Raw genomic sequence first — 20,232 nt, forward strand, 5'->3', positions numbered from 1 at the left:
GCAGGGTTGGCATCACCAACTTCCCCAATCACCATGCTCGGCGGCCAATGAAGGAGTCAAACTAGCCACTAAAATCGCGTCATGTTCAACACGGGGCAGTCTCATGGCAGAGCCGTACCATCAGATCCTAGATTTTGTTGACCGCGGTACCTGGAAGTGCTGTTCGACCATGTCGCGGAGGCTCCACGCCTGCTGCCAAGAGAGAAAAGCCTTTGGATTATACAGCACCTCCACCGCTCTTATCTACCGATACAAATCGGATACCCATTATTTGGCAGCAGTGGAAAGGTTACAATGACGGACGTATTGATTTACTATGGCTTGGGGAAGGACGCCGCCCTCGGACGCACCCTAATACAACGGACACCGACGACGAGCCATGGATGCGAGCTATGCATTGCGTTAGGGGTGGGGCGACGTTTACGGTATATGGACTACTCTACCAATTTCCGTCGGTAGGTCCTGGTTAATCCTGCTAAGACTGATAAGGAGTAATTTGCGATTAACTTCAAGATCGGCTTGATATTTCATCCACATCGAGACTAGACTGACATGGCAGGACGAAGAGCCAAGCACTAAAGACTAAAATGATAACGCGCATACAACGCCGAGGCCAGATTAAATCTTGTAAAGAGCTGGGGGGCGGTTTGCGGGAGAGGGAAACTTAGGTTGCGTCTCCGGGTATTACATCATCCTAGTACCTTGGTAAAGGGTTTAAACTTTCACTAAAAGAGGACTATTGACGCCACCCGGCACGCACATTCTGTAAGTTACAGGAGAGAGCGCATTGCCTTGGTGGCACGGGACTTGCCAGTAGGGTACAATAAATCACCGACCACCCTCATTTTCAACATCCTAACTTCAAACAAGAATATCTCAACCAATATACCTCCAATAGCTATAAAACTTTCTATATAAACTAAAGTACTAGTATTTAATCACACCACCTTTAGCTTTTTTCAATAAAGCTAGCCATTTTGGCATAGTTCCAGCATACTTTCCAAACACTTCAGGCCCCATTCCTTCCCACAGTTCTACAATAATAGCTTTAAAACCAGCTTCAGTATAGATTCTATGCCATTGTTTTTCAATTCGGAGCTTCATTTCACACCAAATATTTTCAATTGGGCTTAAATCAGGGCTCTACGCTGGCCAGGCAAGCCTCCTTGTATCTGCCACACCATCCCAAAGGGCGCGGTTCCTGAACTTGTAATATAGTACGCCATCTTCCTATAAAAGAACCTGAAGTCCATATTTAGTTCTCATTGCCAAATAGAAAGGAAGGAAGTATAGGATGTAGATTTCATCGCAATAACGCTCACCTATTATCTTAATATCCCAATTAAGGAAGACAAGAGGGCCACATTCCCTTCCCATAAAGGAACCCCAAGCTGAAACTGTAAAGCCAGATACTTTATAAGTTGGTTGAATACATTCAGTAATGAAGTCTTCACCAACGCGTCACGAAATGTAGATATTCCCACTCTTTCCATCACTATAAAAGTAGACTTCATCTAACCAGCAAACGCAGTCCCAGGGAGTATTCTTTTCCATTCTGGCAAACCTCCGGCATCATTTCTTATATATTTCCTTCAGGCCAGGCTTAGCCCGTGCTTTACGGCGCGAAATTCCATGTTCTTTGAGGGATTTCCGAACAGTTGCACGACTAAGGTGTAATGTGGATTTCGAGGGTATTGCAAGGCATGCTAGGTTGGCTTTCCAGTTTTAAATAGCAGCCTGTTTTAATTTCCTTTTATTCCTATCTATAAGAATAGGAGGCCGGCCTGGCCACAAAGGTATTTCGAAGATATTTGATACATTTCTGGTAATGTTGTACTCAATCAAACATATAATATCGCAAACTGTAGATTTTGGGAGCTCTAACTGAGCCCCAATACACTACTGCAAATAGCCAAGCATATATAAGGTCCAAACTAATGACCTTTAGGCTATAGATAGCTCCCGCCATGCTGTTTTTCGTGGTGCCATTTCTGGCGGAAAAAGTGGTTCCGCAGATGAAAGAGAAGAAAAAGAGTAGAGGGTAGATGTTTTGAAAAGGTGGGCTTTGACGTGTAAAAGCGGGGTAAAAGTGGTCGGTGATTTATTGTACCCCACTGGCTGTCGAATGACTCAGCTACAGAGCCCAGTCGGAGCACAGTCAGAGAGTCAGAGACAAAAGGGGGTTCTCGAAGCGCACAAGTCAGTCATTGTCTTGGGGCAAGTTGAAGTTTTGGGCGTCAAGTTGGCTTTTGGATAAACACACTTCTCTGTGACACTGGTCTTTCCTCGAGCTAGACATAGTATATCCAACGTTATTGCCAGATTACAACAGGCTCGGATTGCTCACCCCAGACTCCCAGTTCTTAGCAGGTATCTAGTGAAGACATACTGCCGATTTTGGACCGCGCGTATGGCCACAATGTGCCTGAGGTTCAGAAGCCACGGCATCGCCACAGCATCGACGACGCTCAAAACCGCCTATCTGATCATGGAACAAAATAAATCCCACATAGGTGGGAAATAATGCATAATATAGATAGAAATAAGAGTGGATGGTGTCTCCCTCAGGAATTGCCGAATCAAATCCGCAATCACGGCCTTTAGGACCTGCTTTAGGGGAGCCCTGGAGAGCGGAGCGCGGACTGGAATCTCGCGTGTTCTGTCGTGTGCGCCCTGGGTTGTTGGCGTTCCTGACTTGGATCTCATCTCGGCGAAGAAAATAGCGTCATCCAGATCCAGTCGCCGGAGCTATATCAAGTCCACAGTTCCTCCAGAACGAACAGGACTTGTCTTAGTAAACCATCTATATAGAAGAAACAAACCTCAATCTGGCAATACGGGGTAGCAAGAATTTCGAGCAGTAACGTAAGCGCTGAAGTATCAAAACTCTCTCCTTCTCATCCACCACCCACTACTCGCAAAGCTGGAGGATGTATATCATCACGGGGCTTTGGTACATCGTGTATAGTACAATATCTGCCCTATTGGTAAGGGGGCTGATGCCCCTGACACGACATGTCAGGTGAAACATATAACTAAGGCCTCCATCTCGGTCGTTCGCCACGATGGAGTTAACATGATCAACAGCCGATGCCGTAGCCAGTCCTTAGGATGTGGTGGCTTGCTCGTGGGCGAGGTTAACCTCATTCTGGCGGCATGTGAGGGTCTCGAGTCGATGGTTGTGAGGGTCAAGGCCACGCCCTTCGCTTCAGGCCAACTTTGACCTTCGCTACCAACTATATAACATACTATGATCAGAACCAGAAAAGGTCGATAGTTGGTGAGACACGAATATGTCTGCTGCGCTGTCAGACCCGAGGCAGTATCCGTCCGGGCACCCGAGGAGCGAAGCCAAAGCGACGCATATACTTTCCACTAGAGGATAGGAGACGCTTCTAAAGCCTGGGAATAGACCTTGAAAAAGTATATAGAATGGCAATTGACAGAAACGGAAACTCGAGCGATATCCATCCACGGGAATGGCTCGAAAGGCTGAGGGGAGCACGCAAGAGCACCACCTCCTCCTGGTCCTCCACAAAGAAGTCAAGCAGCTTCAAAATCCGGAAATATACCAGTTCCAATTACCCTAGGCGAGATAGGCGCCCTACGCCCTGCATAAGTGTAGAGATGTTCCAGTAGTATTAGATGATGAGTCCCTTACTACAACACGACTGCATATTCAGGCTATACATACTAAGGCTCATTGATATTATAAGTACTTTATAGTGTACTTTGGGATTGTTAAAGTCATTAATGGCTTTCTCCTTATTAGGTAAGGAGGTACTAGATCTGATTATTAGGACCTGAAAGCCAGCTATCACCAGGTTTGCAGTTGTCTGCCTGATATACGACATAGTGTTAGTAAATGTATGAGAAAAGTGTCTTGTGCGCGTAGGCTATGACATAGGGATGTGGTTAACCTGTTCCCTAGGGCATAGGTATATATGTAAAGGGTAGGGTTAGAAGGAGACTTACGTGATGCTTGGAGGCCCACGTTGGGGCGAGCGGCGCAGACCGTAAATTCGAACTTGCTCTAGAGCATGGGTTCCTCAGTTCGCACGAATAGGCGAAAGTCGCCCTGGGGAAATAGGGGTAGGCGAGGATGGGAGAAGTATGTTCTCCGGCCTCGACATGGGAACGTCCTCGCCGAATTTGCGGAAAGGGAAATGACCGATACAGGCGGATCGAGCTGGCACCAGCAGCCGACACAGCCACCTCTAGAGTTTACGGTCGTCTGAAAATATATGACAAGCCATCCGGATTCTCATGGAAAAGCTCAGGCAATCTCCGAACTTGGCCCTGGCCTAGTCGCGGCACGTCTGGTTTCGACATTGCGCTTTTAGTTGGCCGTGGTTGGTCGGTGTAGAAACAGAACGAGTGACGGGAACAGGATCGTACCCTTTACGCCAGTTCCTGTCCTGTGGCCAAACAATGATGCCCTGAGCTGAAGAAAGAGACGTGAAGTGATCTTGGACCCGGACAATTTCTTCACTCGGTCCCTCAGCCCTGCGTACGTCCACTCGTCTGTCACGAGTTAGCAGGGACTGCTTGATAGTTTATGACGGGAAGAGAAGACTATTCTCAAAATAACTTTTCTCCACGAGACAAGCCGGCGAGCACGCGAAGGTCCGTAAATACATGGATCTTCCCGCCTCCCTCGATGATTGCTCGCAGTCCCCGCGCCTATTGAGGCAATGGCGACCTAGAGCAGAGTCTGCCTCAGAATGACATTGGCTGTAGCTCCGCTATTTGTCTCCCTCATCCACTTTGAATTCTGGGGAGAGGATGGAAAATGTGGCGAAAACCCAGAGTATCTGGTCGAAAATGGTTTTCAAATGGGAATCCATTTCCTTGGGAGAAAACCAAATCATAGGCGGCGGAGGTTGGGTCACTCAGCCCCAGCTAGCACCCAGTCACCCAAGCCGGCGGGAGAAAGACATCGCTGCCCGCGGGACTGTTAGGCAAGCCTTTTGAGCGAAGGATTCGGTCCAGTTCGCCGCGGTCGGCGAGGTGGGCGGCGGGAAGGAAGACGAGGATTTTTCTGGACGAGGACTTGATCGCAATGACTCGATGAGGCATATTGAAAGCCGCGCTGGGACGTCCGGGAAGGGAGCTAGAACCTCTCGCAGTATTCGGGCAGCCGTTTCGTCGATTGTTTTCTCGCTAACATCGCCACCTCCAGAGTATTCAGGAACAGGTGCGCGAGCAGTTTGTGAGTTCGTGGCTCCAGTCGAAAAGGTGGGATCTCTCTGGCCATTTCTCCTTCCGTGGGGAACAAAGAGCGCTGGTTTGACAATCACCCAGAGTTTGTGGGTCCAATGTCACTGGGAATATCAATTCCAGCGCCGTCATTAAGTTTGATAAAAATTTAGTATATTCTACTACCAGAAAATGAAGGTCCTTCGCGAGACCACGGGGCGTTTTCAGTAGCGATGGCGAAGTTGTTTGCTAACAGACAGCCTCCGTAGCCCCATCTTTACCATGTTCTGTGCCGCGACATTGTCTGCGGCCATTCCCGTTCTGGATGCTCGCTTCTGAGCGAAGCATAAGACCGAGATTGGCATCTCCTAAGAATCCAAAACGCCGCTTTCGCCTCCAGAATGGTTGAGTGACACATGAAAGAGACAAAGCCAGAGTTCGACCTGGTTGGCAGTCCTCAGCCAGGGAGGACTTGGTCCGGGGCAATGCGGGCATGATTGGAGTGGTATATAGAACTGTCTTGCTGTGTCAGTGTTGTAGTGACCATGTGATGACAACATGGTCCCGGGATCCCCTGAATTCCTATTCGGGGGCGAAATATATAAGTGATTAGTTGTCTTCACAACATCTGCATGGACACCTTTAGGCTGATGGGTAGTCTCATACGAGAGAGTAACAGGAGGTGCATCTGTCAAGGGTAAAAACCATGCCATGGTAACAGCAGCATCAAAATGTCGACCTCAACATCCGTGGGTTGGAGAGTCTTGGTGAAATCTGACACATGATGGGCGTGAGAGCTTTTGGAATCCTAGTAGAAGTATGCCTTGTTCGTGAGGATTTGAATACGCCCAACGCGTGACGAGCTCCGAGGAATTGAGTGATCCGAGCCGTTTTCTCAGAGCCGGTAGAGCCCCCATCTGAAAGACTGACTGGCCTTGCGCACGAGTCCAGTGTCAAACCGATGACTTAAAAGAACGTTCTTGTTGTCAAAATATTCCCATCTCTGGCCCCACACCGAAATTACTGCTTGCCAACGTGAGAGCCGGGGCAGTGCCTGGCATCGTCTGCTTCTCTTGGCGGGAGGACTATTCAACCTGTGACGGAGGATTTTTGGCCTCTTCCATCTGGAGGCACTCGTATGTCTTCTATTTGGTAAAGATTCCCCAAGGACGGTGGCATCTTGTCTGGGAAGAGCATGTAGTAGACATTACTAGTGTGTCATCTTTTGTTCTCTAGTGTTTCGGCGAACGTCAAACGTTCCTTGATGCTAGGCTTCTTTAGTTGGTGAAGGAATTGGATATATTTGACTCCTTCTAGTGGCCGGTGACGCCGTCGACTAGCATCTGCGATGTTTTGACATCTTCCAAGTCGAGTCCGTACTGGCCAGGACCTCCACTGCGTTGGGGTGCTCAGAGAAAACAAAGATCGGGAAAATCGACGGTTGGTTACCCCCATGCCTTTTCCTTTTTCTGGCAGGGCATCGTCTTGAACCCCTCATGTTGGGAGAAGATCTCCCATATTTCAAGTAGAGTGGCTTTTTGAACAGTAGTCTTCTCGATTATCCCCTTAGATTGGGCGTCGATATGGTTCGGCTGATGCATTTCAGGAAGGAAAGGCTTGTGTGAAGGACGGAACAGTATGCATACCACCTGCGCAATTCACTGCACTCCCAGTCTGTGGATACCCAGTGGGCGATAACCCCTTCATTGTCTTCACATTCAGCGAGAAGCGGCGTCAGCTTTATTCTCCAGAATACCTTGCTGTAATAACTAGCAAGGTATTTGTGGACACAGGCCACCGACTCCGCCTCCCATGGGTGAAATAACCCGAAAAAGAGGTGGAGGATCCTCGCCGGACGCATCCGCCCTGTGCGAGGACCGTCGCGATATATAAAGGAAGAAGAGCCAGGTAATTGAAGTTGCGAGCAGTAGTTGGCGCTGTTCTGCCGATGTGCGACATGATCTGAGGAAGCGGCCGGGCGGTCAACGAAGCTGCCTCAGGCAGAGCGACCACAAACACACACGCACACAAGGTCGGGCTTTGCCTCGTATCTCTTGGCCAACGGAACTTGGCATCGCTTTGGTGATCGCGTTCCGCTGTTTGTGCCTTTCGTCGTAGGTTATGAGGCCCCAATGCGACAGAGCCGAGAAACTTAATGCAGGCAGCAGCGTCCCCCGACCCAAGTATCATTCACTGGCTTCTCCCGAGCTTAGTAGACGAGCCCTGGCGCGACCTGAGCATCAACATCGGTATCAGGCAGATACTCGAGGCTGCTCGGGCTTGGGACAAGATCGGTAACACGGCAGGGCATCAGAGCACGCCGCACCATCGTGGCAAGGCCCGGGGATCCGTGGGGGTTGAGGGGCGACGAGATTCGGAAGTTAAGGGCATCCTGCGCCATCCATGCGCCTTTACTTTGGAGGTTAAAAATAGGACCTCGTGTCTTGGCGCCTCTCTTCTCCAGCTGAGCCGCCCAATCACGCAGCTTCACCCCCTTCGGCTGGCTGAACCCCAGCAGCATCTCGGTGCAGTTTTTGTGATCCTCGTCGTCGAGTACGGCCATGCCCTGGACCATGTTGTACCGATACTAGGCGTCATGGTTTTCCCGGACGTTCCGACAGGCAGCCTTTGACAGGTGGAAGTAAACTTCCGCCCCGTATCCTCCACGGGTGTCGTCGCCGTTTTCGATCTCAGTCGGTGATGTGCAACCGGGCAGGAAATTTATGTGTGTCTGGGACCAGCTCTGCTTGGCGGGTCAAGGCTTCCGTGAGGGACTTGGTTGGGGGGCGTGATGATAACCGAAGATCCGTCCCCAAGCGCCAGCCGGCGATCTCATGGGTCAGTTCTGGCGGAACATTGTATGGCTGAATCACGAGGTGGGCGTTGCATGGAATTTCGTGGTTGGGAAAAAAATGTCAGGTCGAGTTCCCGTCATGAGATAATTCAAACACCCCATTTGTTTCTGATACTCCAGTATCACATCCGGGTCGATGCCCCCCTTTGACATTGGGTAAGGTAGTTTGAATGTTGAGCGCAATGATGTCTTCACTGAGTATGCCGTATCTTGTAAGTTGGCACCAAACAGTAACGTGGAACGCGAATAGATAGATGTTCTCCGGCCGCCGGGGCCAGATGCCTCGAGGTTGCCCGCCAGGCACTTCCGAGCGTTCTCGGCCTTCTGTGAGAGGAGAAAACGAACTGGCTGCAGTTGGAGATGAGACTTGCAGCGAAGATAGACTCCCGCCAACGAGAAAAACGCCTAGAAAGGCTGGGAAGAATGTCGAAGAGCCGAGACACGCCTTTTCTTTCTAGACAACAAATCAGGGCGTTCCTATTGGCTCCTAGTTACCAGACCGGGAAAATGATGCTCCCGGACTTGGAAAAGACCCCATGAGCATATAATCCATACCGAGTCGCCGTAGATGGAGGAGCCGTACAGTGCTCTCTTTTCTTCTTCGCGCAGCCCATGCTTCCACATTTATAGCAAGCCTGGTGTCTCGCCTGTCGTAAAGAGCATCGTGTAAGTATAATCCCGATGTCTCCTCACCCCAGATCATAGGCGTCCAATGAGCTGGGTCATCAAAGTGTAGGCAGGTAACTAGATATCGCGTATTATGCCAAGCGTTTTCTCTTCCTGCCCATAGGGCTCGATACTGTTTCTCCCTCCTTCCCTCCTGAAGAGTGAATTGAACTTCAACATTTTGTCGGCCGGAACACGATTGATGCGTATATTATCCCTGAAAGCGCAATTAACAGGGATCTCTTGCCCCCAAGCAGCCGCCCAAGTTGAAGTTGTCAAAGTTGATCGTATCATCCTGAAGAATCCCTGTCCCGTTGCTCATGCGGCTATTACTCGACGGGTCCTACAGATGACGCGTAATGGACGAAATCGCGAATATAGGTCCAGTTTTCGGTAGAGATCCTCTGACTCGGATGGACTCAAGGACTGCCAGGACTAGGATCCCAGTTTGATGTTTTGGAAAGTTTCCTGTTGAGCCGGGGATGGAATTGCGCGGGGAGAAGCCTGGCGAAGTCGCTCCTGGAGGGAGACCATCTGTCAGCATCGCCTCGTACAACACAAAAAGAAAAAAAAAAAAAAAGAGACGAAAGGCACTTACATTTTTTTGAGGAGAAAGCTGCGTACGTGTGACGGAAGGAGGAAAGAGAAAAGAAAAAGACTGCCTGAGTGAGTCGAGTGGTATGTGGAATGTGGAATGTGGAATGTGGGATGTGGAATGTGGGCGAGGAAGTCTTGAGGACGAGCCTCCAGAAGTATTGTCGTATATATACAGCCATCCGTGAATCCGAATTCAGGCTCGTCTCGTTTCTCGGGGGAGTCTAAGAAGAGGAGTTGAAAAATGCATTCCGTATTGCCATCTCACTAGATTGCGGAACTCGGTACCCAGCGAGACAGACACGCATGCGTGGCGGCGACGAAGGAAGGACCGCGGAGACCATACCGACTGGGAGAGTGTCCAAAGCGCGACCAAGGTTCAAGCCACTAGGTGTGTCATCGATAAATATATATATATCATCTCGCAACGTTGAATTCGACTCGGAGCGCAAAGTTAATGACGTCCCATAGCCATACCCTCTCGGGATCAGGGAACATGGAGCATTTCCCTGATGATTTCTGGGGCCACTAGGGCGGGCGTCGAAGAATATAGGCCCGTGGTCGTCGCGTTTCGTGGAAAGTGGAAAATGTACTGTACAATTTAAAACTTGGGTGTCTATCGCCGTAGACCACACAGGTGAGCGCTCGCCTTGAACGTCTCAACTCGGTGACGGGTCTGTCGGTACATTGTGTTCCCACAACTTGACCCTGGTCTCGGTGACGGCGCTCCGTTTGTGGTTCCAGTTCAGACGCGGCAGGTGTTCCAGTTCGTTCCCTTACCCCAGCTGGTAAGGGTCGCCCATGATGATTTGACCGAGGTGTGCTCTGTCCTGGCTACCACCATCGTATCGTGGTCGTCTGTAGAGCCCGAGTTGAGGCGACCGGGCAGTATCTCTCAGAAACTCGTAGAGGTGGTTAAAGGAAGGGCAAGCAACACTAGAATATGTAGTTCGCGGATCGACCTTGAGAATCACTATCAATCTGCTTCTCGGGTTGCCGCCGTCACTCTCTACTCTCCTCTCCTTCGATCTGCGTTGCGGGGAAGATGAAGCATGTCATCGATAAATATATAGTATCGGAACATTAAATTCGACCCCGGATGTTAAGCTAGCGGCGTCTGTCTCATAGAAGCAAGCTCTCGGGATCAGGGGAAGGTTCGGTATATAGTGGCAAGGTCAACATGGGCTATGCGTCATCCCAAGGGCACTAGTCGGGATGCTTCGAGTAATGGATCGCTGACGTCAAGTAAGGCACCGAAGCAAAGGAGGCAGGAGGCCGTGATATTCTGCATATGCCATGGTGCTGGGGGAGTGCTTGAATGTCAGCCTCATGGGACGGTGAGTCTCGATCGTGCGAATATCAACAAGCTCATGTGTCATGAAAGGTTGGAATCGACAAGACCAATCGAAAGGCCGATATACATTCCGGCCGGAAATGTCGGAGTGATGACTTGGCACACCGTCGAAGAAGAGCGGCCGCTTGAAAGGGGGAGAGAGTTGCTAGAGAACGCCAACTGGAAGGGCACTAATGCCGCCGAGAAAATCATTAACATGATCATGAAATGCTTGGTGAAGCCGTGGACCTGCCCATCCAAGCACTGAAACACCACCAATGTGCTGCCCGAATCTCCTCCGTCGCCATTATCGTCGTCGGAATCCGTTGCGGGGAAGATAAAAGTCCGGTCTATGGGGGCGAGGTAAACGGAGACTATGTCAGCCTCTTGTGACGATGAGTCCTCGAACATGCGAATGTCAACAGTCTCGTGTAAACCGACTGTGTTGCGAAGAGAGGCTAATATCTGTCTGAGAGGCAGAAATTGGGGCCGCTTTGATGGGGTAAAACCAGTGGACGAGATGCTGAAGATGAAGCTTGACTGGTCAGGGTTCATAACCCTCCATTGGGTGCTCGTGTCGTCCTTATGTCCAAGAGAGAGAGAGAGGAGAACATGCAGTTTTTGGGTTGGCAAGTGGATGGTGGGACTGCCAGAGTCCCTGAACGGCACAAGCTGCACAACACAATCAGCAGACGTGTCTGAATCATGCCACGTCATCTAGCACTAGAGCTGATATTGTTTGCTCCTTCCAAGCGAGCCAGGGAGCGTGTGGATGAGCAATCCATATCCATGTTCAATCATGTTCATGGAAAGAATCATCGGCGAACTTTTGCCCTTCCTGCCACCGGAATACGAGGTGGCTGAACAAACAGCGGCTTCCTTCCCTGGAAGCAGTATCCTCATCCTTGGCAGGCGGATTGGGAGGTTCGGAGACAAGCGTCTGTGACGCCGCAGCTGCAAGCGACCGCAAAGGTCAAGCAAAGTGCCTGATGAGAAAGCTGTACGGCCCCTTCTTGATGAGAGTCTGGGCCCGATCTTTCCCGCCTTCTTGCCCAGAATCAAGTTTGCTGTCACCTTCTCTTTTCGTATTGCCGTAGAAGGTGTTGATCTCGGAAATGCGGCTGAGGGTCTCGGGGGATACGGGTTAGAGTCTCGGGAGCGTCAATTTGTTGACGAAAATCGGATAGGAGAAAGGGTCAAGCTGGACAACGGTGTCCGTGCGGAAAATAAGGTGAAGTAGGGCTGCTGGCCAATGATTCTAGTTATCTCAGGTACCGACAAGGGATCGAAGGGTTTGTAGCAGTTGCTTGAATGGTCTGTTGCATATGAATAGAATTGCTGTTTGTAGGAAAGCTTTGACCGGTAATGTCGCAAAGTATGCATCGCGTCCTCACGCGTTGGATTGCCAGCTTCAAGAGGAGGTGGAGTCGGGCACTGACGGTTCGGTCGCCAGATGGGAGACTACGTTGGGGAGGAGGAATCCTGCGATTGTGAGACAGGCAGGGGCTCTAGAGCGTAGTAAAATTCGCTTGTTTGTGCTCGATCGCGCCTGCCCGATTCCCGCTGGCCTCAGATTGTCCCTTTCCGTGGACCGGTGTGTTGTACTGTATGTTTGGTGTTCGAATGTCTTCCACGATCATCCCGTTGACTCAGACGTCCCAGAATCGCTCGCTCTTCAATGTCGGGAGAGTTGGGGGTCTCCAAAAGAATCGGATACGCGCTGGTTGTTCCTTGGAATCAACTCTTGGAACCTGTAGAACGGAGTAGAGAGGAAAAGGAGTGTGACTCTAAGTGAGCGCAGCGAAGAGCTGCCCAGAGACTCGCGCCTTCAAAAATGCCGATTGCCTTTTGTCTCAGGTGATGGCTTTCGGGTGGCGATGTCAGTGGAGGCGCCACGGGAGAGCCCCTGCAAGGACGCGAGCGCAGAGACTTTGCTGTCGCTCACATAGATGTTATCTCCGCCCTCACAGGTCGGTCCCCCGCTCCTGCTCACTTTCCAGGACCTGCCTTTGGGGGAACTAGTCGAGTAATTGTCATTTAGTAGCATAGTGTGAAGCTGGAATTGATGGTCTATTGAGGAAAAGGTTCCCAAACGGGAATCCGTTCCCAGAATAAAAAGACTGAATATTTGTGCACAAGCCAGAAGAGATTCAGCTCCTCCTTCCTCTGCCGCAACTAGTCGCCAACATGTGGCGATCATGCCCCCAATGAGCAGTCCGTTGGAGCAAGAGCTTCAGTCGCCCGTCGCCTCATCGGCCCGATTCCAATAATCGGCGTTGAATGAGTTGTGGCTTTCTTTCCCTTTCACTTCTCAACGGCCTTGAACCCAGGCGGGTGTATTTCTATCGAATTAGATCCTGCATCGATTGGCAGTTTCGGGTATGCTAGTAACACCACCGACCGCCCCTTCCCAGACTTTGTAAGGTGTTCTCGATCTTCCTTTCTACCGCTAGACGGTATTGCGTAGAGTTCTAAAACTTATTTCCTTCTTTGTCAGGATAAGAATATATGTGATCCAGGTGTGGCTAGCTTTTTTTTTTGGCGATGGCAAACAAGGTAGGTCATTACGAAGGACAGAACGCGGACCTTGGGAGAATTTATTTGAGAAACTGGACGCCAATGCTAAAATCGTGGCTGCGAAGTCTAAATACTCCCAACCACCGTTCTTGCACATCTTAAGCGAGCTGACGATGTCGTAGAAGAAGTTGCTAGTAGACCCTATCAACACTGTAAGTGGTCGATGAGACGATATGCAAGTCATCGTAGCCGCTTTCTGAAGCCGATGGAACAAATGTGGAAGGGACCTGTCGCATTGGCGGATTGGCGGATTGGCACATTGACATCTGATGAACTACCCCGCCGGATGTTCGGGCATCACAGAACGAATGAGTCAGCCAGACCCACGTGATGTAGTGAGGTGGAGTGGGGAAGAAGGAAAGGTAGCGTGAAATAAAGAGGGAAAGATAATGCGGAGAGGAAAGACAGTGACGGGCGTGTTGTTGGAATTTTGTTTTGCGAAAATCCCACTTCCATGTGTGTTAGTCCTACCGTAGCTGGGATTTAATCCGGCTATCGTCTGCTCTGTATTTAACCCTCCTGTTGTGAATTACAGCCATAAAACCTCAGAGCCGCCAGACGGACTATGAGCAGCTAACCATCTCAGAGTCTTGAAAATATCCAGTACGTTAGGCTGTTGGTTTGGGGTAATTAAAGGGATTTTCCTCGTTGGCCAATATGTCTTGAAATCCCTTGTTAATGACCATCTCCAAGGCTCGCGTGTATGCGCAGGATACGCGCTTGTTTCCGTCGCCAGCCGTCTTCAGAAAATGACATGCCGTTTGGAAAGGAAAAGCGGCGGAAAAGGCTCCGTAGAGCTTCATTTCGTTTTGGAGGAAATAGTCGATGCTCTCAAAGATTCGGGTTGATAGCTCTAGGAGCTTCTCCGAGACCGTGTCGCTCTCGGGTTCTTGGCCGTTTAACAGTATGTCTTTCTCTCTCAAGCAAGGGTAATCCTCCCTCAGCTGCCTGATTTGCATCACAAAGGTGATCCAGTAGGCCCAGTGATGTGTTTGATAGGTTGCCAACGTGATATTGGGATAACGGATCGAGGCTTTACCGTCTATACCGGCCACGTACCACCATAGTGTGCCGGATGCTAGGGTAGATTGATAGGTTGCCGCAAGGCTGCTAACCACTTCGACTATTGTCGCAGCACAATTTTCCGCGACGGACACTGAGATACTCGCTGGTGCCATTCTGCAGTCGTCAAGCTGTTTGAGAGCTGTCGGGACTACGCTCACGTCATTCATGAGCGTTTGAAGGGGAGTTGGAGGTATATGGCTGAATGGCTCAGTCTTCCAGGGAGCTTCAGCAAGAAAAGACGGGATTCGGGTGACGAAGGAGTGGATGATCTATAACTGACAGTTAGACTGTGGATCCGGGAGCCTATAGAGGACCACGAACAAGAATGGGCCGAAAGCCTAGTACGAATAGCTTGTTGGCAGGCCCGGAAGCGTAGAATCCGGGTGGACGTTGCCGAATCAACGTAGCAACCCCCTCGGCATGGACGGCGCTACCAGTAGCAGAAGTCGGTACCAGTATCTAACGGAAAATACGTAAGTATGGATAGATGGTATTCATAGAAACTCAACAAAGCTCACCTCTGACATGAATAGACACATCATTGACGCGGCAAGGGCGTTGAAGGACGAGGCGCTCTCTCGGCGGACGGCGTCCCGTAAGGTACACAAGGCGTCACACCGAGCTTCTAGCGCAGCTGGAATGGGAGATCGCCCAGTACGGCCCCTGGCAAAGATGGATAGAGCTAGCGCTCGAATTGCTGGCGAAAGAAAGTACTCACTTGAAGTGGTACTTAGCCTCGGCAGAACTTCCATCCATGCGCCGCACATGCGAGAAAGGGATGTGGTGGGGAGGCTGGATAACCGCGACACCTCGCTGGCAGGGAGAAAGTTCTGAACGCATAATGAAATAACGTCGGACAGTGGCCACGCCAGAGGGCGGGAGACTGTTGGAGAAGAACTGCTGCGTAATTCGGGGTGGGGGCTGCGTCTTTCCCGTGTAGTTCTTGATATCCCAAGTCTATCCAGATTGGTCTGGAAAGACCGTGATGACCGGGGAGGGAGGAAAACCAAGTCGGCGTGATATCCGGGGCACTGGCGACCCCTGGTGAGGCACTGGGAGCAAGCAGGCTGTTTTCCGTCACACTACCGGTGGTGAGACAAGTGGTTAGCCTCAAAACGACAGTTCATCGTAGAGTGAATGATTGATGACAAGATAACCCTCTTACCCCGAGCTTCCGCGAGCGGCAGTTCTGGCATACCGTCAGCTGCCGAGTTCTCATGTTAGCGCGGGTCTACGCGGAGTGAATATGCTGGGGCTTCGGGTGCCTGAGGTACAGGAGTGAAGCCTCGAGAATAGAGAGTTGGGATCCAGATGAGATTTTATGCTTGGCGAATATTATTTCCAGATTTGGCCTGGATTAATTACGCCCAGCAGGTTGGACGGTACGGATTCTCCCCGCACAGCGGATCCATTCATCCAGATTGGTTTCCTAAAGGACCGCATATATTTTGTTAATGATGCCGAAACAAGACGGCTTTTAAGCCCACGTGCCTCGTGTATTATAATAGGGCCTCGGTTAAGACCTGCCCCACGACTGGCCGGCTTTTTAAAGATCAGACTCGTCGCGTGAAAATGGTCAGAAGGATGGATATGCGAACCAGTTTTATCTGGCGTATCCAGAACCTCTTCATTGCACCCTTTCGCTATCCAAGGGCAATTGTGGTAATTGCTGAGACTGTAATATGAGCCGGCCTACGCTAAGCTGGATGTCCGAAACCCATCGTTTATCGGCAAGTCAAAAAGACTGCCGAGTTGAGGCGATATGAATGCGCATATAACCTTCACGTCGGCTCCCCTTTGGCAAAACTCCCATACTCCTGTTTTTGCATGAAATCTTAGGTTGCGATTGTCCGCCTCCAATATTCTCCTTCAGCTCTGCTACGCCGACCCGTCATGAAGTTCATCTTAGCGATTCTGGGCTTCTCTAGCCTTTGTCAAGCTCATTGTAAGCCTTCAACCTATAGTTGGCAAGATAGAGTCACTAAAGTCCCCTAGACCACTTCCACACTACAATCTACAAAAACGAGTCATCAGAACCGTTCGAATATATCCGCGAGATAGCGTGGCTGAACCGTGACCACCCAGAAACTGACGTCTACGGACCCAACATGACGTGCAACCGCATGGATTAAGACCCGTTTACGAATATGGGAACTAAGACACTCGATGTGACTGCAGGGTCTACAATCTGTACGTGGACGTAAATGATCGCGGGACTGGAATAAACTTGTGCATAGGAATACTAACACCGGAAGTTACTAGCCTTCGAAGGCTACGGGTCCATCATCCACCAGGGTCCCCTTCAGTTCTACATGGCAAAAGCACCCACGGGTACGAAAGTTGAAGACTTCGATGGCAAGGGCAAGACTTGGATCAAAATTTCGAGCGACGAGCCAACCCTCACCGGCGATCGTTTGACTTGGCCGAACTTTGGTAAGCTCTCTGCCACCTCCTTTACATACAATTCCCCGGATGTACACCGGTACTGAATCCATGGAAGGAAATAAAACACTATCAGTGACCATTCCGGAATGCATCGAAGATGGAGAGTACCTTCTCCGCCTCGAGCACCTTGGTATCCACTCTGCGAGCACAACAGGCGGTGCACAGTTCTATATATCCTGTGCCCAGATCAGAGTAACTGGTGGCACGGCGACTTTTCAGCCAGAGGCAGAGGACATGCTAGCATTTCCAGGGTCATACGATTCAGAGGACCCGGGGATCAAGGTGTTCATATGGTATCCCGTGCCCACGAACTATACAGCACCGGGGGGTCCGGTGATGATATGTTAGTTAGATAGCCCGCATCGTAGGAGGGGAGATTGAATATGAGGAATTTCTCGAGCGAGACTTCTTAGGCCCCGAGATTTTCCTGAACTATCTCAAGAGCCAGGCTACTGCCAAGGAGCATAGTAAATGCCTAGGCATGCGTAGAAAAAGTTCAGACAACGCATTCCCGATGTCTCTCTATGGCCCTGAACAATAGGGGGTTACAGAACAAGCGGAGAGTCTATTGATCCGCCCGAGGGTAATATCAACAGTTGGGAGTTGGGAATAAAGTTTGCCAAGACCGACTCGAGGAAGGGAATATCCATCTGCATGAACTATCCCGACATATTATCCAGGCCATCATTCCCGAGTCTTGGCGGAGAAAATGACCTAGTTTGGCTTAGCGACATGGAAGGGACTTTCTGAGCCGGCGACAAGGAAGCAGGTAATATATATTGATTATGAAACAGGCCACAGGTCTGGCAGGACTGCAATCAGAGACAAATGGGCAACAAACTAAGACTATTTGCAAGTCTACTCATAAGACTTCAGGATCCCGCGAAGCGATCTTCGAGTAACGGCAGGTCCGCGGGCCTGGCGTTGTCCTCAAGATAAATTTCACCCATATTAACTGTTTACGCAACTGCCATTGCCGTGCCATACTAGACTGCTGCGCGACTCACCTCGGGAGACTTTGTGAGCCTGAAGCCGATCCTTTCAGTTCACACGCGTTTTCGTACAGCTTGAGACACGCTGGTATCTAAGAGGGATGCCATCTTGATGGGCAACACAGTGCCAGTGAAACCAGCATCGTTGCGAGCCTGTTGTACGCTTCATGAACAAGACGGAGTATTCGTTAGACTTTGGCTAGTATTCATGAACTAGGCCTCTCCGTCCATGATCGCGCCTTCTGCGAGAGCCTAGATATTGTAGTAATAGCAGGTAGGCTGAACACGACCCCGGGATTAGTTTGTCTTTAGCCATATTACTTTGCCCCTCACAGACGGCTGCAAATCAGGTGTGATCTGATAGTACCGGGCCTGTTGCGGTAAACTGAGCCAGGGTCACCTCGGAGTACTGAGCTGTCCCCAGCTACCAAGCAAAGTATAAAAATAACGAGACCCATCCCCGAATCCACCTAGTACCTACCATCAGTACCTTACATTACCATCGATTCCTTCGGATGAAACAGTCAGATTCAAGCTACCAGCCACGGTCTTTGGTCCACATCCTTCTACATCATGTATTTCACTACTTTGAACTCGCTTGTCCTCCTCGCCCTCAGCATCCAGAGCGCCTCCGCCGACTTGCCCAATGGTATTACCGCCATGTACAGCATCTTTGACCATGTGGGCTGCGATATCCAGAGCCATGGAATGGTCGTCGTCCCGGATGAAAATGTCGAGGAGTGCCAGAATTTCATGTACCCGACCATATCGGTGGATATCCATGAACTTCAGGAAGGTTGCGCAGGTATGTTGATACCAGTTAAATATTGGCCTGCTACGCCTAGGACTCCATGGGATCAAGAGAGTGGTAGGGCGTAATAGATTGCGGGTGTTCCTCACTGACACATCATAGTAAACTTGTATCGGTATGCCGACTGTGGAGGTCCGGCTATGCCAGTCGATGAGGCTGGGTGCTTCAACCATGAAGCCGTCCTCATGTCGTCAAGAATGGCTTGTTAGGGGTCAGCCCAAGTGAAGACCTTGGTGCTGAGAAGATTTCTCCTAGACGGGGAAGGGGTTGTACGCCGTCAAATACACGCACTTTTGGCCAACTCCGATTCAACATACGGGGCGGGCTTTCTTTACTATGCATCGAGAATCAAACTCTCATGTGGTCTCAAAATTACATTCTGTGTTATTTCGTTATAAAGTCCAATAATCACCTACCAAGTGCGCCTCGTGAGTTCCACACTAGGCAATTCGACCAAGTAGATTCTCTAGTACATTCCCTGGATTCCCCACAGCCCTCGGCAACAATAATATCACTGTTATCCGCACATTGGAATGGCCTCGCTACGGTGCCAGCTTGAAACTGCCCAACAATGACTAAAACTGCCGCGTACACGCCCCTAATAGTGGCGAAGACTCCAAGCAGGAGCAAAGCTGCATGCCCCCACCACATAACCCGCATCCCAACGCTACCTGCCCTGGTAGGCGGATACCCAACGGCCCGAACCCTGCAGATGCAATGATAGAGATAAGGGAGCCTTGGCCTCCTAGTTTGGGCATGTGTTCTAATGCCTCTGAACCATTGCTAACAGTACTAAATCATATAATCAGTATTAGACTCATTATTTTATCCGGAATACTTTTTCATGGTGTAGATCCAAGTCAAGGACATTCCACTGTTCTCATTTGCTTCCATACTCCAATTCGCCAGGTCTATCAAGTTTGTATTTCTAAGCGACGTTCACCCGTACAGGCACTGGATCATCTATGCCAATCTTCGAAAGACTAGTTGCATCACTTCCAAGTGTATATTGTGTTTATGTTAGGGCGGAAGGAATGACGGAAGCTGCCGGAGGATATCCCGGGTCTCATGGGTATAAGAGGATAGAGGCCCGTCCGACAAGATGGAAGAAGAGGTAGAAGGAGGGACAGACAGATAACACTTTTTTATTCTTTCGGTATTGCTCAGTTGTTTGAGGGCCATTCCAAGCACTTCTTGTGCTGGCTAGCTTATTTCACTTATACTAATCTTATATTTCTTCCTCTTTCCTCGATATCTCCTCTCTTACGGATGTGATCCCCGACTTTGGGATTCCCACTGGTCAATGCAAGCCTTCCCGTTTCAAAGCGCTTTCGTGACCTTTGGACCATTCCGCCGCTTTTTCCCATGTGCTTCTAGGCCTGACTTGCAAGGCGCTTCACTTTCCTCCTTTTTGTCTCCCGGATCCCGGGGCACGGCTTTTTTTTCCGGAGCAGGGGCTGCCATCCATGGCTGCCGCATATCTGCCAACTTCAGAAGCATTTGATCTCAACTTGGTGAATTACGACGAGTTCGCCGTTGGTATCGTATCCCTTACGTTGGTCTTGCGTCCCTGCACCAGTCGAAGACCAGGTCTCTTCGGCGCCGCCAACGCGCTAAGTTAAGGAACTTCTGGGTCGCTGTCTCAAACCAGGTGTGCTCGTCCTGCCCCCTGCATAGTGCCTGGTTGAGAGCAAGT

General features: G+C 50.2%; 2 protein-coding genes and 1 pseudogene across 2 annotated transcripts; 2 read left to right on the forward strand and 1 right to left on the reverse strand.

Moving 5' to 3' along the window:
* Nucleotides 1–7,408: 7,408 nt before the first annotated feature.
* SAPIO_CDS4903 lies at nucleotides 7,409–7,774 on the reverse strand (annotated as a pseudogene; the record flags this gene model as incomplete).
* An 8,661-nt stretch (nucleotides 7,775–16,435) lies between these two features.
* On the forward strand, nucleotides 16,436–17,274 carry SAPIO_CDS4904 (uncharacterized protein; the record flags this gene model as incomplete). Its single annotated transcript, XM_016787348.1, has 4 exons — nucleotides 16,436–16,478; nucleotides 16,551–16,721; nucleotides 16,807–17,076; nucleotides 17,147–17,274. The coding sequence occupies 4 exons, from the start codon at nucleotides 16,436–16,438 to the stop codon at nucleotides 17,272–17,274; spliced, it is 612 nt and encodes a 203-aa protein (XP_016643023.1).
* A 1,024-nt stretch (nucleotides 17,275–18,298) lies between these two features.
* On the forward strand, nucleotides 18,299–18,745 carry SAPIO_CDS4905 (uncharacterized protein; the record flags this gene model as incomplete). Its single annotated transcript, XM_016787349.1, has 2 exons — nucleotides 18,299–18,530; nucleotides 18,639–18,745. 2 exons carry the CDS (start codon nucleotides 18,299–18,301, stop codon nucleotides 18,743–18,745), a joined length of 339 nt encoding a protein of 112 aa, XP_016643024.1.
* Between the last annotated feature and the right edge of the window lie 1,487 nt (nucleotides 18,746–20,232).

The sequence above is a fragment of the Scedosporium apiospermum genome (assembly GCF_000732125.1).
Source record: "Scedosporium apiospermum strain IHEM 14462 chromosome Unknown SEQ_SAPIO_0095, whole genome shotgun sequence".
NCBI classification, from domain to species: domain Eukaryota; kingdom Fungi; phylum Ascomycota; class Sordariomycetes; order Microascales; family Microascaceae; genus Scedosporium; species Scedosporium apiospermum.